We start from the raw sequence: 23,484 nt of genomic DNA on the forward strand, positions 1-23,484 counted from the left end.
CAAAAAAAACACATCATGACCTCCATCTCAGCAAGAGCGGTTGTAATCCAGCTGGTGATACTTCAGGTCACCCTAGTAGGAAACGTCTTCTGTGGGAATGTGCTTATTTGGCCAACAGAAGCCAGCCATTGGCTCAACGTTAAGGTCATCATTCAAGAACTGCTGCACAGAGGTCACAATGTCAGCATCCTAGTTCCTACAGCTGCCATCTCCATCAAACCTAGTGATGATGTATCAGGTGCCACGTTTGAGGTTTACCCTGTGCCCTTCGTAACGAGCGACTTTGAAACCTTTATCAGTGAGATCATAATGCTGTGGTTCAACCATATGCCCACCACACTGACCTTCCACACGTTCTACCAAGAACTGGGGAAACTGATGGAGAAAGCAGTCATGCTCAACAGGCAAATGTGCGAAGGAGTGTTGGCCAATCCGGAACTCATGGCCCGGCTGGCAAAGAGCCGATACGACGTACTCCTTGTGGACCCTGTGACAATCTGTGGTGACCTGATTGCTGTGAAATTGGACGTCCCATTTGTGTACACCCTGCGCTTCACTCCGGCCTCAACGGTGGAGAGACACTGTGGGAAAATACCCTCCCCTCCTTCGTACGCTCCTGCTACTCTGTCTGAGCTCACGGACAGATTGTCGTTTGGGGAAAGGGTGAAAAATTTGATATCTTACCACCTGCAGGATTATGTTTTCCAGACCTACTGGGGAGAATGGGACTCTTATTACAGTGAGGTTTTAGGTAAGCCTGTTTTTGTTCCTCCTCTTCCTTCTCCTCTTCCTCCTCCTCAAAGTACTATTATTTGGTAGAGTAGCTGCTCCGGACATGCAGAGGGTTTTTGGAGCAGTCCTTGGCATAGCCAATAAAAAGGGGGACCCAGGTTGCAGGACTGGAAAGGCCTCATCCTGAGGCTTCGTGGAGCCACTCTCAGTTGGAGGTAGACACTACCAAGCCAGGTAGCCTGGCCACCAGTAATAGAAGGAGTAGCATATCTCGCCTACTTTGCTCTTTTATTGCTTCACTGAGTTTCTCTGCCTTCTGTTCTACTTCTGTTCCTCCTTAATACCTTAGGAGGGATTCCAGATATTGCAGCGTCTCAAACAAGGCTTGCTCCCCACAGCAGTGCAGCATTGGAGTCAATGGGATCTCTCCCAGCCAGTCTTCAGACAGAGGCGTAGGAAGGTCAGGTGGTACTCGGTGTGGAAAATTTCTTGTCGTCCCCCCATTGATTTATTATTATATTTTGCCTGCAAAAATGGTTTTATGACATTTCATATTTTCTTACAAAGGAATGTGGATTCTGGGCCTCTGATAACAAGTTAGGTGACTGTGGACATATACTTAAATCTACAAGATGGATTGTGTTTTGGCTTGTGCTATTTTATTTATATTTATTGCTTATTTATTTATTTAAAAAAAATATTTCTAAAAAACCTGCAAAGTGGTTTACCAAAACAAAAAAAAAAAAATCAGTTAATATCTTGACCCTGCCCCACTGAATTGAAATTTCAGCCTTCACGACATAGGAAAACGGCCAAATAAACAGCTATTTTCGTGGAGGAGGGTCAAGATATTAACTGATATGCATGACATTTCATATATAGCTATATAATCCCTAGTGTAGTAAGATAAGACCTTTGGAGCAGGCATTTTCAAAAAAGTTTTTTTATGAACCGCCCTAGTAGGGCAGGAACTGTTCCTTGATAATTAGTCACCCCCCTCCATGATGGCACTGGGGTGACCCGCCCCCCCTTCCTACGCCCCTTCCTTCAGAGAGCCTTCCTAAGATGGAGCCCAGCCTTTCATCTTTCCCTTTCTTCTTTTTCCCAGTTACAGATAGGTAGCCGTGTTGGTCTGCCATAGTCAAAACAAAAAAAAACACCTTCCAGTAGCACCTTAAAGTTCTTGGTATGAACTTTCGTGTGCATTTCGTGTATCTGAAGAAGTGTGCATGCACACGAAAGCTCATACCAAGAACTAACTTAGTTGGTCTTTAAGGTGCTACTGAAAGGAATTTTTTTTCTTTTTCCCAGCACACCTCACTAAAGCCACTCTTTTCCTATCACCCCACACCCTACCTACCTTCCAAATCCCTTGTCTCTATACAGTATATATCTTTTCAAATTCCGCAGCAACCCTCACTCCACCTAAGGTAAAGGTAAAGGAACCCCTGACCATTAGGTCCAGTCGTGGCCGACTCTGGGGTTGCGGCGCTCATCTCGCTTTACTGGCCGAGGGAGCCGGCGTACAGCTTCCGGGTCATGTGGCCAGCATGACTTAGCTGCTTCTGGCGAACCAGAGCAGCGCACGGAAACAGCGTTTACCTTCCCGCCGGAATGGTACCTATTTATCTACTTGCACTCTGATGTGCTTTCGAACTGCTAGGTTGGCAGGAGCAGGGACAGAGCAACGGGAGCTCACCCCATCGTGGGGATTCAAACAACCTACCTTCTGATCGGCAAGTCCTAGGCTCTGTGGTTTAACCCACAGCACCACCTGCGTCCCCTTCACTCCATCTACCTGATCATAAACCCCCTTGAAACCAGTAGAGCTTACTTCTGAGAAGAAATGTTTAAGATTGTGCTGTTGCTTTGCTTTCAAGGGATTCAAAGAGCCCAAGTTGTGAGGAGTAGCTCTAGCGTGCAGAGTTGGGTGGATCTGTGGAGTCCAAAAGTTCCTGGATTGCAAGTCGCATCAGCCCTTACCTAGCCAGCATGCCCAATGGTCAGTGATAACAGGAGTTGCAAATCAGCAACTTCTGGAGAACCACACTTCCCTTCCAATCCTAGAAGCTGCAGATTCCTCATAGCTCTTCTGGAGTTCCCTACTTCCCTTGAAGTCCTTCCTGATATCTTAGGTGGTTCCAGGAGTTGCTGCTTGCAGCTGATCGAGAAGAGGTCAGATTATTAAAACTAGAAATCACACACACACGTTTCACGGCCTTTTCTCCTTGATCATAAAGGTTAGGAAAGAAGGTGGGGAGTTAGGACACTAAACTGTCTAGAGGGGCTGGGAGCTGGGGGCACTGTTATACGGTGGTTCCGCTCCTTTCTCCTGGGCCGTGTCCAGAAAGTGGCGTTGGGGGATAAGTGTTCAGACCCCTGTGTTCTCACGTGTGGGGTACCTCAGGGTTCCATCCTCTCCCCCATGCTTTTTAATATCTATATGAAGCCACTGGGAGAGATCATCAGGGGGTTTGGGCTGGGTGTTCATCAGTATGCAGATGACACCCAGCTCTACCTCTCCTTTAAATCAGAACCAGTGAAGGCGGTGAAGGTCCTGTGTGAGTGCCTGGAAGCGGTTGGAGGATGGATGGCGGCTAACAGATTGAGGTTGAATCCTGACAAGACAGAAGTACTGTTTTGGGGGGACAGGGGACGGGCGGGTGAGGGGGATTCCCTGGTCCTTAATGGGGTAACTGTGCCCCTGAAGGACCAGGTGCGCAGCCTGGGAGTCATTTTGGACTCACAGCTGTCCATGGAGGCGCAGGTCAATTCTGTGTCCAGGGCAGCCGTCTACCAGCTCCATCTGGTACACAGGTTGAGACCCTATCTGCCCACAGACTGTCTCACCAGAGTGGTGCATGCTCTAGTTATCTCCCGCTTGGACTACTGCAATGTGCTCTACGTGGGGCTACCTTTGAAGGTGACCTGGAAACTGCAATTAATCCAGAATTTGGCAGCTAGACTGGTGGCTGGGAGTGGCCGCCGGGACCAAATAACACCAGTTCTGAGAGATCTGCATTGGCTCCCAGTACGTTTCCGAGCACAATTCGAAGTGTTGGTGCCTACCTTTAAAGCCCTAAACAGCCTCGGTCCTGTATACCTGAAGGAGCGTCTCCACCCCCATCGTTCAGCCCGGACACTGAGATCCAGCACCGAGGGCCTTCTGGTGGTTCCCTCACTGCGAGAAGTGAGGTTACAGGGAACCAGATAGAGGGCTTTCTCGGTAGTGGCGCCCACCCTGTGGAACACCCTCCCTTCAGATGTGAAGGAAATAAGCAGCTATCCTATCTTTAAAAGACATCTGAAGGCAGCCCTGTTCAGGGAAGTTTTTAATATTTAACACTGTACTGTTTTTAACACTTGATTGGGAGCCGCCCAGAGTGGCTGGGGAAACTAAGCCAGATGGACGGGGTATAAATAAATTATTATTATTAACATAACCATGATAGCATGCTCACATGATGATTCCTCAGAGTCACTTTTTGGACTTTTGGGGGGCACCCCATAGGCCAGTTTAAGACGATATATATCCCTCCTGTCTTAACTCAGCCCCCTTTTTTGTATTTTGTGGGGTGGGGGTTTGTAGATTATTATTTCCACCTCCCCAACAATGTGAGGGTAGATGCACATCTTCTGGTTCTTATACAAAACCAACAGGGTGGAGTGGCATTTATTTCCTTGCCAAGGCTACTCAGTTTGCTTCATGTGTGAATGAGGATTTGGAACCGAGACTTGCTGGCAAGAGGTCAACACTTTATCCATTCAGCATCTGTCAGGGAAATTCTTTTGCCAGATCTCATCACCTTGGCTTCATTTCTTCTTTGCAAATCTGCAACAACAGAGGGAGGACTAAATGAAAATGCCCCTAAACTGCATGTTCTATTATGTTCTGAACACACTTCATATGGCAGACTTACCTAACAGCTTTTTTTAAAAGGGGAATAAAAGACAGTATGAGCCATCTCAATATCTCAGCAGGTACAAAGATTTCTTTGTGCCTGGAGATTTGCTTACATCACAACCCCCTTGACCCCCATGCTTTCTGGTAATTAGATTATTTTTACAAATAGCCGAAGCTTAGGTTCCGTAAGCAAAACACACACACAGGAATTCGACACTGCAGTTCACATGCAGGCTGTTTTGAATGGTTTGGTGTTTACTTGATCTGCTTTGCAGTGGGGACAATGGTTTATATAACCATTCCTGATGGCTTGTGAACAGGCCTCGAAAAAGTTGGATGTGTGTATCTTGGGTTCCATCCTGCACTTTGCAGGGCCTCTTGTTATCTTATCAGCAGAATTAATTCCTGTTGCAGTTGGCATAATACGTTGTATGGTCCCTTGACCCCACATTCCCTGAGCTTCTTATCACTATCCTGCTGCAGTCAGCTATTTATCTTCCAGTTCTAACAACACAGTGATGGAATGAAAAAAGAGATGATACAATTATCCCGCTGCTGTGATCAGTGGTGCAGCAGGGGCCTGACCCGACCCATAGAGTTGTCTCCCACGAGCAGCGGATGTTGAGATAGCATGGACATGCCAGGACCTCTCCTAGGCTGACCATTGTGACAGGAATGTGCAATTTTTGTTTACAACACCATGGTTGCTCAGAGGTGGATATGGGGCTGGGTGCAGAGCCTCAGGAGCGCTGCAGGGGGCGCTACAACTATAACATAAAATTGTGTATCATTGTGTATCATTTCCCAAAAGCCTGTTGCTTTTTTACAAGTCCACCACGTATGAAAAAAAATAACCCTTTGGACTGTTTGCTTTTCCAACATTTACCGTATTTTTTGCTCTGTAAGACGCACCAGACCATAAGACGCACCTAGTTTTTGGAGGAGGAAAACAAGATAAAAAATATTCTGAATCTCAGAAGCCAGAACAACAAGAGGGATCGCTGTGCAGCGAAATCAGCGATCCCTCTTGTTGTTCTGGCTTCTGGGATAGCTGCACAGCCTGCATTCGCTCCATAAGACGCACACACATTTCCCCTTACTTTTTAGGAGGGAAAAAGTGAGTCTTATAGAGCAAAAAATACGGTATTTGATACAATCTTGTACATCTCAGCCTGTTTATTAGGTGTTAAATACCATCTGCATATCATTTCCAAATAGTTCTCCTTTAGTGTGTAACGGGCAGTAAATTCTATATCTACTTGCCACAACTTTTCCCTTGCTGCCATGTTAATATTATGTCCTAAATATTGCAGTTTCTCCACTCCTGAGTTACAGGCAAACAATTTCATATGCTTCGAGCTCTAGGTGTGAATATTATGGGCCATATGGAGAGTTTAGCTGAAGTCATTGGATGACTCATTCTGAGTTATTCCTGGAGAAATAAACAAACTTCTCCACTGAGCAGAGAACCTGTTTTGTTACTTGCTGTAGGAGGAGGAGTCCGGATTTCGAAAGAACTATGCTATGTTATCCCCAGCAGGATTTTCCTGCGGCAGAGAACCTTCCTTTCTTGGAAAGTCTCTGTGCCAAAGAACGGCAAAGTTTAAGCAGGGTGGAGAGCAGTGAAATTCAGGAGTGCTCTGAACAAGCCCAGCCTGTCACAGTAACCTTTGATCACCCTGAATCAAGTGGAGGAAAGCCAGGACACAATGGCAGCAAAATGGCTGCTGGTCTTTTCCGTGATTTGGGTGTTCTTTTGGGGCTCAGCCTCCAGTGGGAATGTCCTCATCTGGCCGGCAGACGACAGCCACTGGATCAATTTGAAATTCATCATGAATGAGCTCACAGCCAGAGGCCACCAAGTGACTGTGCTCCTGCCTTCATTCTTCCGGATAATTGACCCCAGTGAACCTTCCCCTTTCCCGATAGAAGTGATATCTGCTCCGTTCTCAAAGGCAGAGATGGAAGGTCTCCTGCAGGACTACATACATCTATGCACTTATGGGATCCGAGAACTTTCTTCCTGGGAATTTTTCAGCAAGTTGAATGCCTTAGTAACACATGTGATGGGTCGATACAAAACGGTCTGTCATATAGCTGTGACAAATGAGAAACTGCTGGAGAAGATGGAATCAGCTGGTTTTGATGTTCTGCTTGCAGATCCACTCATTCCTTGTGCAGAGCTGTTGGCTCAGAAGCTAAGGATTCCATTTATATACACCTATCGATTCTCTTTTGGAAACACAGTGGAGCGTCTTTGTGGATGTATGCCAGCCCCTCCATCCTATGTGCCTGCTAGCACAGGGGAACTAACAGACAGGATGTCCTTCACGGAGCGGGTCCGAAACATGCTCTTTTACCTCTTCCAAGATTTCTTATTCCAGCACGTTCAATATAAAGGCTGGGATGAGTTCTATAGTGATGTTCTAGGTAAGAGCTCGCTCCTCGTTCGGGTCATTGTATTTTTGACATCAACATCAAAAAGTGTTGTTTCACATACACATTTCTGTGCTGTGCTTTTCCTCATTTTTGCCTGGTCCATCACCCAGTCAAGCTCCAGTGTTGAGGTGGGAGAGGGCAGGGAAAGCAGAATTTAGGCAACTGAGCATGAGGTATGAATCTAGTGCAAGGGTAAGAGGTGTTTCAGCTCCCCTTACCTGTACATCTCTTTCTGATGCTACGATTGAACTCTGCATCCCCACTTTGTAGAAGAACAGTGCAGAAATGTAAGTTATTCTTTTTTGCTAATTTGTGGATATATCACACCAAAATGCAAGCAGAGATGCACACTGTCACCATATTTCACATAACATCTACTCATATTTCCTGTATCCGTTGCCCACGTTTTGGGCTACAATTTAAAAGCGAGTATTTTATGCCTTGCTTGAGCCAAAAACTGCATGATGGAATTCTGAGAGGCGTGATATCTGACTCTAGCTCTTCTGTTCCATTCTGTGTGGTGGTTTGTGAAAGTGTGACTTGGTTTGGTCCACATGGACCAAATGAGACTGTCAAGCATCCCCACCTGCTTGTGTAACCCTCTATGGCGATTCTGCCTAGCTCATAGCTGTCAACCTTCCCTTTTTTTGTGGGAAATGCCCTTACTTCAGCGCCGTTTCCCGCAGCTTCCCGCTGCTATCCCGGATTGTTAGATATCCCGTAGACTGTCCCCGGGACAGGTGAGGCTGCTGATCCCTTATTTTCGAGGCTGCTGATCCCTTATTTTCAAATCTAAGCTAAGCAGTTGGCCCCTTATCTCTCTCGCCCTGACCTAGCCACTGTGATCCATGCGACGGTCACCTCCAGACTGGATTATTGTAACTCGCTCTACGTGGGGCTGCCCTTCAGACTGACTCAGAAACTCCAGCGGGTGCAGAATGCCGCAGCGAGACTCCTTATGGGGTCTTCGCTGCGAGATCACATTCATCCAGTACTATACCAGCTGCACTGGCTCCCGGTGGAGTACAGGATCAGGTTTAAGGTGCTGGTTTTAACCTTTAAAGCCCTATACGGCCTAGGACCCTCGTACCTACGGGACCGCCTCTCCTGGTATGCCCCACAGAGGAACCTACGGTCTGCAAATAATAACATCCTCAAGGTCCCAGGCCTCAGAGAGGTTAGGCTGGCCTCAACTAGAGCCAGGGCCTTCTCGGCTGCGGCTCCAATCTGGTGAAACGCTCTGTCACAAGAGACTAGGGCCCTGCGGGACATGACATCTTTCCGCAGGGCCTGCAAGACAGAGTTGTTCCACCAGGCCTTTGGTCAGGGCGCAGCCTGACTCCCTCCTCTGGCAACCTGCACAGAATTTTGCTTAATCGGTTGCCATCAATTTGATTTTAATTAATTTTTATAATGAAATATTTTTAGAATGTTTGATTATTTGATTGTTGTTAGCCGCCCTGAGCCTGGCTTCGGCTGGGGAGGGCGGGATATAAATTATTATTATTATTATTATTATTATTATTATTATTATTATTTGAAAGTTGACAGCTATGGCCTAGCTGCTGGCTGGATCCACAAAGCACTCTGATAGGGTGAGGGGCATGGTAGACTGGCGAAGTCAGGACCATTTTCAGTGGTCTGATGAGGCACAGGAGGTGGAGCGTATAAGAATGCAGGAGGTGGTGCTACAGACAGGAGGGGGAAAGACGGACCAGCCTGAGTTGGAAGATGCTGGGCTCAAGGTAGAAAGAGGGATGCTCTTATGAGCCAGCCAGGATTTTCCTGTACTTGACAGCCCATCAGTGAGCAACCTCCCATTGCCTGAGGACCTGCTCATCTTTACGGGTCTAGGTGGGCAGCCTGCCACTGCTTCATCCTTCTCTGGCAGAGACATCACCCCAGGTGAGGGAGGCTTAGGTTCTCTGAGAGGAGGAGTGAATTCTTACCCTTGAACTTTCTTCACCCAAGACTACCGCTAGCCCTAGCTCTTAAGGAGGTCAGCCCTGAGTGCTCACTGGAAGGACAGATCCTGAAGTGGAGGCTCCAGTACTTTGGCCACCTCATGAGAAGAGAAGACTCCCTGGAAAAGACCCTGATGTTGGGAAAGATGGAGGGCACAAGGAGAAGGGGACGACAGAGGACGAGGTGGTTGGACAGTGTTCCCGAAGCTACCAACATGAGTTTGACCAAACTGCGGGAGGCAGTGGAAGACAGGAGTGCCTGGCGTGCTCTGGTCCATGGGGTCACGAAGAGTCGGAGACAACTAAATGACTAAACAACAACAACAACCCCTAGTCCTATTGATGTAACTAACTGGAGACAATACGAAGACTTGCCTTGTGAAACCGACTACCCACATAATCCTGTTCCTTGCACAGCATCCCATAGCAGTTGACACTGATTCATTTAACCACCAGCACCACAGAGAATGCATCCTCATCTGCTGCACGAAACTGCAGGAGAATGTCGTCTTGGCCAATAGCCATCTTTACTCTGTCTTGGCATGCATCTCCCCACCTGTATATGCTCGAAACACTATCTATGTGTCTAATTGTAGGCTTTAGAGGTCATCAGAGCCACTGGGAATGGCCCTAGCACCTCAGCAACAAAGGATATTGGGTTGCCAGAGATTTTTAGACCTAGCCCTACGCAGAGTAGACCTATTGAGTTTAATGGACATGACGGACTACCTTAGATTCTTTAATATCAGTGAGTCTGCTCTGGGCAGGACTTTGTTAAATATCAACCATTTTCTTTGAAAACGACAGGTGCCTCTGCATTCGAGGCTGATGTTTACGGTAGGTGTGGACTTTGGTCTTTCAAATTTCAGCAGCATCCTGCGAGAGGCCAAAATCCATCACAACCTCCAACCTTCCATTCTGCATGTGCATTATGCCATAGCTGCAAAGCCCTGCGATGCCCCCTGTGGCATGGTGACCAGTCCTGGGAAACTGGTCACGCTGCCCTCAATCTGCCACTGTTCACAGTTGACCAGAAGAAACTATGGTCCCACAAGCAAAAAAAAGGTTTCTTCAGTCCTGTGCTTATAGGAAAACCATTTCATTTGCTTCAAGTTTTGTGTGCAAATATTATGGGCCACATAGAGAGGTTAAGGTAAAGGGACCCCTGACCATTAGGTCCAGTCGTGACTGACTCTGGGGTTGCAGTGCTCATCTCACTTTATTGGCCGAGGGAGCCGGCGTACAGTTTCTGGGTCATGTGGCCAGCATGACTAAGCCGCTTCTGGTGAACCAGAGCAGCGCACAGAAACGCTGTTTACCTTCCCGCCGGAGCGGTACCTATTTATCTGCTTGCACTTTGACGTGCTTTTGAACTGCTAGGTTGGCAGGAGCAGGGACCGAGCAACGGGAGCTCACCCTGTCACGGGGATTCAAACCGCCAACCTTCTGACTGTGAAGTCCTAGGCTCTGTGGTTTAACCCACAGCGCCACCCACATCCCATAGAGAGGTTACCTGAGAGTAATTCCTAGTAAGACAAACAAAAGTGTATATTGAACAGAGAGGCTGTTTCATAGCTAGGCGGAGTGACAATCATGAACCCACGTTTCGACAGGATCATGCTATGCCATCTGTAACAGGATTTTGCTGTAGCAGAAAACCACCTTTGCTTTGACGAACTCTGTGCCAAAGTACGGCAAAGGTGAAACAGGGAGGAGAGGCACAGATTAGAGGAGTGCCCTGCATAAGCCCAAGCCTGTCGCAACCACCTTGGAGCTCTCTGAATCAAGCGTGGGAAAGCCAGGAGGCAATGGCTGCAAAATGGCTGCTGGTGTTTTCCGTGGTTTGGGTGTTCTTTTGGGACTCAGCCTCCAGTGGGAATGTCCTCATCTGGCCGGCAGACGACAGCCACTGGATCAATATGGAATTCATCACGAATGAGCTCACAGCCAGAGGCCACCGAGTGACTGTGCTCCTGCCTTCATTCTTCCGGAAAATTGACCCCAGCGAACCTTCTCCTTTCCAGGTAGAAGTGATATCCACTCCATTCTCAAGGGCAGAGATGGAAGATCTGCTGCAGAACTTAGTATATTTTATGACGTATGATGTTCATGAACTAACTTACTGGGAGTTTTTCAACAAGTTGTCTGACATCGTAACTGTGACGATGCATCGGCAGAAAACTTTCTGCCAGATGGCTGTGACGAATGAGAAACTGCTGGAGAAGATGGAATCAGCTGGATTCGATGTTCTCCTTGCAGATCCTCTCTATCCTTGTGCAGAACTGTTGGCTCAGATACTCCGGATTCCATTTATATACACCTATCGATTCTCTGTGGCAAACACAGTGGAGCGTCTTTGTGGCGGATTGCCAGCCCCTCCATCCTATGTGCCTGCAAGCATGAAGGCGCTAACAGACAGGATGTCCTTCATGGAGCGACTCCAAAACATGCTCTTCTACCTCTCAAATGATTTCCTCTACCATCAAGTTCTCTATGGAGACTGGCATCAGTTCTATAGCGATGTTCTAGGTAAGATCCTGCTCCGAGTTTCGGTTACTGTATTTTTGTTTTTTAAAAAAATAGTATTTATTAAAGTTTCTAAGAAGTTACAAAAATAAAAAGAAGAAAAAGAAAAAGAAACAAAAAGTACAAAATATAGAAAAATAAGAACAATTAAAAACAAATCAGTCTTTCCATGTCTTGTCTTTCATTTGCTTGTTTCCCTGACCTCCTCACACCTCCCTTTTTTGTATTCTAGTTCAATAGTTGTTTCAGCAAGTCCTTACCATTTTTGCTTTTATCTTGATATTTTATCTTAATATATTGTAACTTTACATTATCACCTGTTAACAATCCATTTTTACATGCCCCTTTGTAACATTATTGCTAAAACCACATAACTTCATTCCAGCATCCTTCTAACATTCTTTAATTTTACAGTGTTTCTGTAAATAGTCTTTAAATTTCTTCCAATCTTCTTCTACCAACTCTTCTCCCTGGTCTCGGATTCTGCCAGTCATTTCCGCCAGTTCCATGTAGTCCTCGGTTACTGTATTTTTGACATCCGCACCTGTAAGTTCTGATGCATGGAGACATGTCTGTTGTATTGCTTTGCTCTCTATTTTGCCTGGTCCTTGACCCAGTCTAGCTCCAGTACTGAAGTGGAAGAGGGAGATGGAATGGGGATTTAGGGAACCAAGCAAGGATAGTGATGGTGTTAGGCTTGCCTTCCTGGGCAGGTAAAGGTAAAGGGACCCTTGACCATTAGGTCCAGTCGTGGCTGACTCTGGGGTTGCGGCGCTCGTCTCGTTTTATTGGCCGAGGGAGCTGCCATACAGCTTCTTGGTCAGGTGGCCAGCATGATTAAGCCGCTTCTGGTGAACCAGAGCAGCGCACGGAAACGCTGTTTACCTTCCCACTGGAGCGGTACCTATTTATCTACTTGCACTTTGTGCTTTTGAACTGCTAGGTTGGCAGGAGCTGGGACCGAGCAACAGGAGCTCACTCCATCGCGGGGATTTGAACCGCCGACCTTCTGACTGTCAAGTCCTAGGCTCTGTGGTTTAACCCACAGCACCACTTCCTGGGCAGAGCATTCCACAATTACCGCTCCCCACATTAAAGGGGGGCACCCTTTGCGTGGTCGTGCGCAGCCCCCTGGACCCTATATGGCACCATTAGCACAGGCTTGACTTTGCCTTCCCCAGGTGGGATACCTGGAGGTCTCCGCCTACCTCAGTCAGTTGCCCAATGGGGAGGCGTTGCCAAGGTGATCGAGCCAGGTAGGGGGAGGGACTACCTGCCCACACAATAGGGGGAGGACCTTACCTGGAAATCGTCAGTTGGCTCCAGAGCTTCTCCCACCCTACCCACCCTCAGTTAAGACTTCTTTTGCAGGTTAACCTTTTCTCCGCTGGTACGCAGGTGCTGCTACGTCAAGGTCGCTGTTGAAGGGCCAGAAAGGAATTCTCCTGCATCGGCAGGTTTGCCTTTCCCGTAGCAAAACGTCACAACTTTGGCGGTATCAGGCCTTGGGTGGAACCCTTTAGTCTATCTTCCCTGATATATTTAGCTGTGTCTTATTGTATCGGTTCAGTTTTAAGTATTGTTCCCCTCTGAGACTGCCTGCAGCAGTGCAGCAATGGGACCGTCTCTCCTGGTATGCCCCACAGAGGAGCTTAAGTTCCATGAATAATCATAGTTTAGAGGTCCCAGGCCCTAAGGAAGTCAGACTATCCTCCACCAGGGCCAGGGCCTTCTCAGTGATGGCTCCGACCTGGTGGAATGCTCTGCCCCATGAGACGAGGGCCCTGCAGGATTTAACTTCCTTCCACAGGGCCTGTAAGACAGAGCTATTCTGCCTGGTTTTCAATTTGAACTTAGCCTGATCTTTTATTCCCCTTCCTTCCCTCCCCCTCCCCTTTTTATGAAGATTATCCGCTCTGGGATCCCACAGCTAATTCTCCCCTGGTCTCCTCACTGGCCCAAATAGGACTAAAATAGCCAGCTAGCCCTGGTGATCATCTAATGCTTATTGCATGGATTTCCCCCCTAAATTGATTTTTGAATTCTGAATTTTATTGTTGTTCACGTTTTATACTGTATTTTATGCTGTTTTTTGTTGCATCAATTAAGCATTTTAAATTTGTTGTTAGCTGCTCTGCACCTGGTTTTCTAAACTGGGAAGAGCGGGGTATAAATAAAAAAATACTATTATTATTTATTAATGAAGACCTGGTGACAAATGTTTTAGACGGATGAACAAATCGCACAATGCCATGCAGGTAATCTTATCATTTCATAGAATCATAAGAGTTGGAAGGGAACCTAAGGATCATCTGGTCCACTCCCCTGACATTCAGAAATCTTTTGCCCAACATGGAGCTCAAACCCACAACCCTGAGATGAAGAATCTCATGCTCTACCAGCTCAGCTATCACAATAAACTCAATCAGTTATGGAGTTTCCATTCCATTTCCTGCCTTTTGAGAATGGGAGCCCAGTTTCAGAAACGAGCAGTATATCACATGAAGAATCTAGTGGAGGAAGTGACTTGACGTTATCTTTTTGAATAGCCTATACAGTGGAACCTCAGAAGTCGAATGCCTTTAAACTCGAACGTTTTGGCTCCTGAACGATCGATTGTTCTGATTTTTGAACGTTTTTCGGAAGCCGAATGTCCAGTGTGGCTTCCATGGCTCCTGCAGCCAATCGGAAGCCGTGCCTTGGTTCTGGAACCATTCTGGACTCCCGGAATGGATTAAATTCGAGAACCAAGGTACAACTGTATTGAAGCAGTCCATTCCGGGATTTGTTACATGCCATTGATACTCACCGCATAAAGGATCTTTGCTCTGCTTAGGGCTGGGCAAATAGACTCATTATTTAATTGTGCAATCATCAGGTGGGGTCATTGTCACTCTGCTGGGGAAACGTTTCTGTTTGCCGCTATGCAGGAGAAGAAGCTTCTCGTTCTCTTCTGGCTACAGGTGTGCTGTTGGGGCATCAGTTCTGGTGGGAAAGTTCTTGTCTGGCCCACAGATGGCAGCCACTGGATTAACATAAAGATGATGCTCAATGAGCTGGCCTTGAGGGGCCACTCAGTGACGGTGTTGATACCCTCAGCCTCTTACTTGATCGATCCGAAAGAGGCATCGTCTTCCTCTTACCACATTGAGGTCCTGCCTGTGACCTTCACCAAAGAGGAGGTGTCGGCTGTTCTGCAGAAATTCCTGGATGTAGCGACGTACGAGTTGCCCACGCTCCCTTTTTGGAAAGCTATGCAGAAGATGAGAGAATTAGTTGCTTCCTTCGAAGAAGTGTTCAAACAGATCTGCGACAGCATTTTCCACAATGAGACGCGGGTAGCGATGCTGAGGAAGGAGGACTTTAATGTCCTCATCTCAGACCCACTGACACCTTGTGGTGACCTGCTGGCCGAGTTGCTCGGAATCCCCTTTCTGTACACTTTGCGCTTCTCAGATGGCAACAGCATGGAGAGACTCTGTGGACAACTCCCAGCTCCTCCTTCCTACGTCGGTGCCAGCACTGGAGGGATGAGTGACAGGATGAGCTTTGTTGAGAGGATGAAAAATGTCCTCTTCTATGCTTTCAACGATGGATTTTTCCTGTATTCTTTGGCAAGTGAGTGGGATCGATATTACAGCGAGATTTTAGGTAAGTGTAGGCAAACTTTACGGAACGCGGGTGGCGCTGTGGGTTAAACCACAGAGCCTAGGACTTGCCGATCAGAAGGTCGGCGGTTCGAATCCCCGCGACGGGGTGAGCTCCCATTGCTCGGTCGCTGCTCCTGCCAACCTAGCAGTTCGAAAGCACATCAAAGTGCAAGTAGATAAATAGGTACCGCTCCGGCGGGAAGGTAAACGGCGTTTCCATGTGCTGCTCTGGTTCTCCAGGAGCGGCTTAGTCATGCTGGCCACATGACCTGGAAGCTGTACGCCAGCTCCCTCGGCCAATAAAGCGAGATGAGCGCCACAACCCCAGAGTTGGTCACGACTGGACCTCATGGTAAGGGGTCCCTTTACCTTTACCTTAGGCAAACTTTAGGGTTTTTGTTCTTCAGAGGTGCCAGGGTTTTATTTATCCAAAGTTACAGTCAGATGCTCTGGGGCAGGCTGTGGCTCAGTGGCAGAACATCAGATTTGCATGCAGAAGGTTCTCAGCATCTCCAGGTAGCTGTGAGAGAGACCCCTGGACAGCCCTTGCCAGTCAGTGCGGACAGAATTGAGTTAGATGGACCAAGGCAGTATAAGGCAGCTTCCTCTCTTCTGATGCTTCCACCCCAAAAAGTTGAAAATGGTATCATCTTTGGCCAACAGGGTCTGCTGCTGTTTGCTGTTGATTTGTGGGGCTTTGAAGTACGTGGAAAAAGATTGCGAAACCTGTTTGACCACAGATGATAACGGGACAGAGAAATATGCATGGCATGAGCAACAGTGGCTCATCTCATTTTACTTTAAACAAGCCAGGAGTCATAAAACCAGTAACAAGCAGCAGTTTGAGGCTGGCTTGTGATCCCAGTAGCACTGAGCCACCCCCTTCCGGGTTTGTTTACTTGCTGGCAGCAGCAGGGGAGGAGCCAAGTGGCAGCAAGTGGGCTGTGCGCCCAGCATAGTTCTGGTTTCCTGTTAATGCGATAAAGTGGATGCTGAGGCTGGTGTCGCAGACTGGCTAGATGCAGAGAAGCGGTGGGAGGCACCAGCTGGGGAACCCCCAAATGAAGAAGGCTCTCGTTTTTTGACAGAATTACAAGCCTGGTAGATGAAGGGAACACAGTGGATGTAGCCTACCTTGATTTCAGCAAGGCATTTGACAAGGTGCCCCATGATATTCTTGTAAAGAAGCTGGTAAAATGTGGTCTTGACTATGCTACCACTCAGTGGATTTGTAACTGGCTGACTGACCGAACCCAAAGGGTGCTCATCAATGGTTCCTCTTCATCCTGGAGAAGAGTGACTAGTGGGGTGCCACAGGGTTCTGTCTTGGGCCCGGTCTTATTCAACATCTTTATCAACGACTTGGATGATGGACTCAAGGGCATCCTGATCAAATTTGCAGATGACACCAAACTGGGAGGGGTGGCTAACACCCTAGAGGACAGGACCACACTTCAAAACGACCTGGACAGATTAGAGAACTGGGCCAAAACAAACAAGATGAATTTTAACAGGGAGAAATGTAAAGTATTGCACTTGGGCAAAAAAAAATGAGAGGCACAAATACAAGATGGGTGACACCTGGCTTGAGAGCAGTACATGTGAAAAGGATCTAGGAGTCTTGGTTGACCACAAACTTGACATGAGCCAACAGTGTGACGCGGCAGCTAAAAAAGCCAATGCAATTCTGGGCTGCATCAATTGGAGTATAGCATCTAGATCGAGGGAAGTAATAGTGCCACTGTATTCTGCTCTGGTCAGACCTCACCTGGAGTACTGTGTCCAGTTCTGGGCACCACAGTTCAAGAAGGACACTGACAAACTGGAACGTGTCCAGAGGAGGACAACCAAAATGGTCAAAGGCCTGGAAACGATGCCTTATGAGGAACGGCTAAGGGAGCTGGGCATGTTTAGCCTGGAGAAGAGGAGGTTAAGGGGTGATATGATAGCCATGTTCAAATATATAAAAGGATGTCACATAGAGGAGGGAGAAAGGTTGTTTTCTGCTGCTCCAGAGAAGCGGACATGGAGCAATGGATCCAAACTACAAGAAAGAAGATTCCACCTAAACATTAGGAAGAACTTCCTGACAGTAAGAGCTGTTCGACAGTGGAATTTGCTGCCAAGGAGTGTGGTGGAGTCTCCTTCTTTGGAGGTCTTTAAGCAGAGGCTTGACAACCATATGTCAGGAGTGCTCTGATGGTGTTTCCTGCTTGGCAGGGGGTTGGACTCGATGGCCCTTGTGGTCTCTTCCAACTCTATGATTCTATGATTCTATGATTCAGAGCCCAGGGGGTGGGATGGGAAGACAATGAGTGGTTAGAGGGAGAAGAGGGAGCAGACCGGGAGGAGGAGGTTTGGAAGCTGAAGAGGCAACAGGGTTTAGTGAGCAGGAAGAGGCTGTGGAAGAGAGCAGTTCAGACTCAGAGGCAGAAGTGGAGGCTGGAGAAGAGGAGGACCATGAAGCAGAGATGAGGCAGGCTGCTGAAGAAACCAGGGGGTCTCCCCCTTCTGCTGTGACCAGCTCCCCTCCTGCCTGGTCACCCAGAACCAGAAGAAGTATGAAGAGGATGGGGCAAAGATAGGCATGCTGGTGGATGCTCAGATTGCTTGGAAAGTACCCAGGGGAGGAGGAGACTTAGGGAGCTGTTGGGAAGGTGAGGACACACAGAAGGGAACGGCCTCACAGGGGCAAGATCTACCGGGAAGAGTTGCTGTGCTCAGTAGTCCTGGCCTCCTGAGCCAACCATGTTTCCTTGAATAAAGAGTTAACTTTACTGACGCTGTGTGATTTATTGCCAACCGGCTCCTGACACCTGCCAACCGAGATACTGGACTCTTGAGGGGTGCATTTTAAAAAGTGTAACCAAAGAGATGTGAAGGCTAACTCAGCCCTCCTCAATGAACAACCAGATGTTTGAAGATGGTACAGTATATATCCCTGAGCACCAGGTGCTGGGAAAGGAGAGAGGGAAGCAGAGAGGCATTGCCTTCAAGCCCAGCTTGGAAACTTGCTAGAAGCAGATCTGCCCAGCCACTGCTGCAAACACCAGGCTGGGCTAAATGGACTTCGGTCTGATGCTGCACTGCTCCTCTTTTGCTTTCATCGTAAGCACAGGAGGGCACTGGGAATGTTTTTGGCAGCGGAAGAATGGGAGAAATATGACAGAATTGGGACAGTGGAAGACAACAACTGTGTGAGATACATAGGAATGACCTGTGAACAGGAAGTGATCCTTCCTGAAAAATAAATGTTGTGTTTCCTTTTCAATACAGTGGTACCTCGGGTTAAGTACTTAATTCGTTCTGGGGGTCCGTACTTAACCTGAAACTGTTCTTAACCTGAAGCACCACTTTAGCTAATGGGGCCTCCTGCTACCGTCGCACCGCCAGAGCACGATTCTGTTCTCATCCTGAAGCAAAGTTCTTAACCCGAGGTTTGCGGAGGTTAGCGGAGACTGTAACCTGAAGCGTATGTAACCCGAGGTACCACTGTATTAGGTGTTTCTTATTCCTCCCTTTTCTTAAAAAAAATATTCAAGATGGTTCATTCCAAACTCTTTCCTAGTGGGTCACTGAGAATTTGCACATAAGGTGTCAAAAACCCTGAGAAATGCAGCGTCAGCTAGCCTCCCTCAGCCTGGTTCCCTCCAGAGGTTTTGGACTACAATTCCCATCAGCCTCAGTGCAGACATGCTGGCCGAGGCTGATGGACTCTGTAGTCCAAAACTTCAGGAAGGAGCCAAGTTAGGGAAAGCTGATGTAAGCAGATTGGAAGCAACAGTGATGTGCCCTCAGCTATCAACCCTGACTTTGAAGCAGTGGGTTCTTTCAACTATTACACAACAGTGAGCTTGGGTTCACTTAAAGGTAAAGGTACCCCTGCCCGTACGGGCCAGTCTTGCCAGACTCTGGGGTTGTGCGCCCATCTCACTTAAGAGGCCAGGGGCCAGCGCTGTCCGGAGACACTTCCGGGTCACGTGGCCAGCGTGACATCACTGCTCTTGCGAGCCAGAGCCGCACACGGAAACGCCGTTTACCTTCCCGCTGGTAAGGGGCCCCTATTTATCTACTTGCACCTGAAGGTGCTTTTGAACTGCTAGGTTGGCAGGCGCTGGGACCGAGCAGTGGGAGCGCACCCCGCCGCAGGGATTCGAACCACCGACCTTTCGATCGGCAAGTCCTAGGCGCTGAGGCTTTAACCCACAGCGCCACCTGTGTCCTGGGTTCACTTGCTCACCATTAAATCTTGGCATAGTGCCCTCTCAGCAGTTACCATCTTATTTGACTTCTTTGTCTGTAGCGGCCCACAGATATGCCTTTATTAAGGCAAGATTTAACGCCTTTCCTTCCAATGTCTTGAATAATAGATTTTCCAATGGTCAGATGTCAGCGGTGTGTGTGTATGCGATAATAGATCTACAGAATCTTTACAACATATACTATTCTGTTGTTCACTACATTCAGTTTCTCGGATCAGATTTTTGTCCCCTTTATTAGTGGAAATCTCGGGTGACTCCTTGGAAACACAGCTAATACATTTACTGCAAGATTCTGATCCGAGTAGGTCTCTTTCTGTTGCCAGATTTCTGATAACAGTATTAGCTTATAAGAGGAAAAATGTATTACTCTATGATTATTGATTTTGCCTAAATAATATTGATTTATATTGATAATTTGATATTTTAAGCGCTATATTGTCCTTATTTTAATGGAATTTAGAAATTCACGGTTTGAGATGTACTTGATTTAAACGTATTTTAATTTATTAATTTTATTTTTTAACTGCTTTGCTGTATGATGTATTGAATATGGGCCTATGGCCGTAATAAACTATCTATCTAGTGAGCTTGGGTGTGCCGCTGAAAGAGTATCCACCAAGGAGCCAAAGCCAATCCTAACAAGCAAGCATGTACAGTACATGCATTTCTGCAAGCTCAGCCCCCTGTTGTGGTTCACATTAATTTTCTTCTTTTTTCAGGTGCACCTTACACTGCTGAAATGTAATGTCTGAACCACAGTATTTCTGGAAGCAAGTTTGCCAAAGCGGTTGAATCTGGGAAGAAGAGTGGAGCTGAATTTAACCCCCTTCCTTTTTCTCACTCAACAGGGAGACCCACAACATTATGTGAAGTGATGGGGAAAGCAGAGATTTGGTTGATTCGTACCTACTGGGACTTTGAATTCCCGCGGCCTTTCCTACCCAATTTTGAGTTTGTGGGGGGTCTGCACTGCCAGCCAGCCAAGCCTTTGCCAGAGGTAATTCCCTCCTTTGTCCGTCAACTGGTCATGGTAATCGTGCCTGGTTCTCCTACAAAACACCACCAGGAAAGGGGAGGACGTGTGGTGGCGAGGACAAGTTGTTGTTGTTTAGTTGTTTAGTTGTGTCCGACTCTTTGTGACCCCATGGACCAGAGCACACCAGGCACTCCTGTCGTCCACTGCCTCCCGCACTTGGGTCAAACTCATGTTTGTACCTTCCAGAACACTGTCCAACCACCTCGTCCTCTGTCGTCCCCTTCTCCTTGTGCCCTCCATCTTTCCCAACATCAGGGTCTTTTCCAAGGAGTCTTCTCTTCTCATGAGGTGGCCAAAGTATTGGAGCCTCAGCTTCAGGATCTGTCCTTCCAGTGAGCACCCAGGGTTGATTTCCTTAAGAATGGATAGGTTAGATCTTCTTGTAGTCCATGGGACTCTCAAGAGTCTCCTCCAGCACCATAATTTGATAGATTCCGTCAATCTTGCTCCCCCTGGCGACTCATTGACTGAGCTTGTTGAGGGCTGGAATATCCAGCTCCTGGCAGCCATCGATGAGATCGCACCTAAGCGCCCTCTGCGACCCCGTAGAAACTGGGCTCCCTGGTTTACCGAGGAGCTTCGGAAAATGAAGCGGGACCTCAGACGGCTAGAGCATGTATGGCCTTTATCTCCTCTGAGGCATTGGGCAGTCCGGGCCCACAGGTGACCCGCCTCTCCTGGCCTTAAGGCGAGCACTCCTTCTGGGAGAACTTAGTTCCCTCCGCCTCTCTGCCCTGAGCCTCTGCAGCTCAGGAGAGGCTGGAGGGTTACTGGACCCAGGGGCAGCTTCACCTTCCCCTGACAGGGCTGGGAGAGGTGCACTTGCAGGCAATGGGTCCTCAATCACCTCCGGAGCCAGAGTGGATGCATCTGGTGTCTGCTCCTGAAGATCTGGCACAGGTGCAGGCCCTTCAGATTCAAGCACCTGCTCCAGGTCAGCCGGCCCTGGAGGCGGGGACTCCTGTGCAGGCTGCGACTCCTCAGATTCAGCTTCTGAATCCGATTCCCAGGCCATCACACCTTAGTTATCATTTCCCCTTTAGGACTTTAGAACTGATAATGTTAGACTAGGCCAGGTGTTAATATTGATCTTGTTGTCATTATTATATTCAGGGTCCTTAGTAGCCAGATTTAATTCCCTCCCCAATCTCTCTCTCTCTCTCTCTCTCTCTCTCTCTCTCTCTCTCTCTCTCTCTCTCTCTCTCTCTCTCTCTCACACACACACACACACACACACACGTGTGATGTGGATTAGATTCAACTTGTCAAATAAGGCAAGTTGACAAAGGCAGAGTAAAACAAAAATGAACTGCAATTCATAAAGCTATAAAATATTCTCCCAAGATTTAATACTTCGATTGACAACCATAACAGGAAGGAGAAGCAGTTTTTGCCCTTGTTATCATCATAAATACCATAGGCTTAGTAGTACAAAACACTTCATTAACTGAAGCCTGATATTTACTATTATTATTATTATTAGTAGTAGTAGTATATCTCTCAAGGTAATTCTCAAAAACTGGAAGATGAATTTCATGTATTGCTGGGGGACACTGCCACCTTATGATGAATGATGGAATTCCACTGACGTTAAACAAAAATGTATCTTTCTCACAATTGCAAATTAAATTCCTCACTACTGTTGTCTTCTGCATTTTAGTTATTTCATCTCTCTTTCTCAGAAGTTAGGAACCTGTGGCCCTCCAGACATTGGTGTGCTCCAAATGTTAGACACTCTGCTTTACTTAGAAAATCTCTCCCATTTCCCAGTCAGCACAGCCAATGTTAAGGATGTGATTACAGCACAACTTATAAAACAAGCCAAGAAAAATGGATTACCACAGCTAGTCATGTATGCATTTCAAGCAGCAGAGGGAATGTTACTTTTAATTGCTTTTGCCTTTTAATAGGAAATGGAAAAATTTGTCCAGAGTTCAGGAGAACACGGCATTGTGGTCTTCTCCCTGGGCTCAATGATTAAAAACTTAACAGAGGAAAAGGGGAACATGATCGCATTGGCCCTCAGCCAGCTTCCACAGAAGGTATGTTCTTTTGGATGCCTGCTTCGTGCTGTTTGTTTTTTTATATATATATATAAAAGTTGTATGCTGGACTTTGGAAAAGTGAACACAATGCTTCAGTTGGGAGAGGCTAGGGTGTTCCTACTACTGATAGAATACAGGGGACAACAAACTTTTTCAACAAGGTGCTGGTCCACTGTCCCTCAGACCTTGTGGGGGGCCGGACTATATTTTGGAAGGGGAAAAAAATGAACGAATTCCTATGCCCCACAAATAACCCAGAGATGTATTTTAAAGAAAAGCACACATTCTACTCATGTAAAAACACGCTGATTCCCGGACCGACCGCAGGCTGGATTTAGAAGGCGATTGGGCCGGATCCGGCCCCCGGGCCTTAGGTTGCCTAAGATAAAGGTAAAGGGACAACTGACAATTAGGTCCAGTCATGACCAACTCTGGGGTTGCGGCGCTCATCTCGCTTTATTGGCCGAGGGAGCCGGCGTACAGCTTCCGGGTCATGTGGCCAGCATGACTAAGCCGCTTCTGGCGAACCAGAGCAGCGCATGGAAACACCGTTTACCTTCCCGCCGGAGTGGTACCTATTTATCTACTTGCACTTTGACGTGCTTTCGAACTGCGAGGTTGGCAGGAGTTGCCTACCCATGGATAAAAACATGCTTGCATATTGGGTGTGGGGGAAATGGCTGTCTCTGTAGAATCCACGGCCAGGTTGCTCACCCAGGCAAGATGGCTTGAGCATATAACACCAATTCTGGTCCAACCCCACGGACTGCCAGTTAGCTTCCAGGCCCAACTAAAAGTGTTGGGTTTTGACCTATAAAGCCTTAAACACCTCAAGACCACAATACTGAAAGAAGCGCCTATCTCCATATGAACCAACCATCAAGGGTTGGCAAAGTTTTTGTGGCTTGGGCTGGTTCATGGTCCCG

General features: G+C 47.4%; 1 protein-coding gene across 5 annotated transcripts in view; it reads left to right on the forward strand.

Moving 5' to 3' along the window:
- LOC309354166 (UDP-glucuronosyltransferase 2A2-like) overlaps window positions 1–23,484 on the forward strand; it is a 29,136-nt gene continuing 5,652 nt past the window's right edge. The window contains exons 1-3 of one of the 5 annotated variants that reach the window (XM_081884140.1): window positions 1–751; window positions 20,326–20,474; window positions 22,424–22,555. In XM_081884140.1, coding sequence (XP_081740266.1) covers window positions 16–751; window positions 20,326–20,474; window positions 22,424–22,555 — 1,017 coding nt within the window. In that variant the 5' untranslated portion in view covers window positions 1–15. Of the gene's footprint in view, window positions 752–6,147; window positions 7,067–7,295; window positions 7,363–10,660; window positions 11,569–14,450; window positions 15,217–20,325; window positions 20,475–22,423; window positions 22,556–23,484 lie in introns of those variants that run through there. The other 4 variants (XM_081884137.1, XM_081884139.1, XM_081884138.1 and 1 more) reach the window with 4 other exon arrangements.

Source organism: Podarcis melisellensis, assembly GCF_964234715.1.
Source record: "Podarcis melisellensis genome assembly, chromosome: 13".
Classification (NCBI taxonomy): domain Eukaryota; kingdom Metazoa; phylum Chordata; class Lepidosauria; order Squamata; family Lacertidae; genus Podarcis; species Podarcis melisellensis.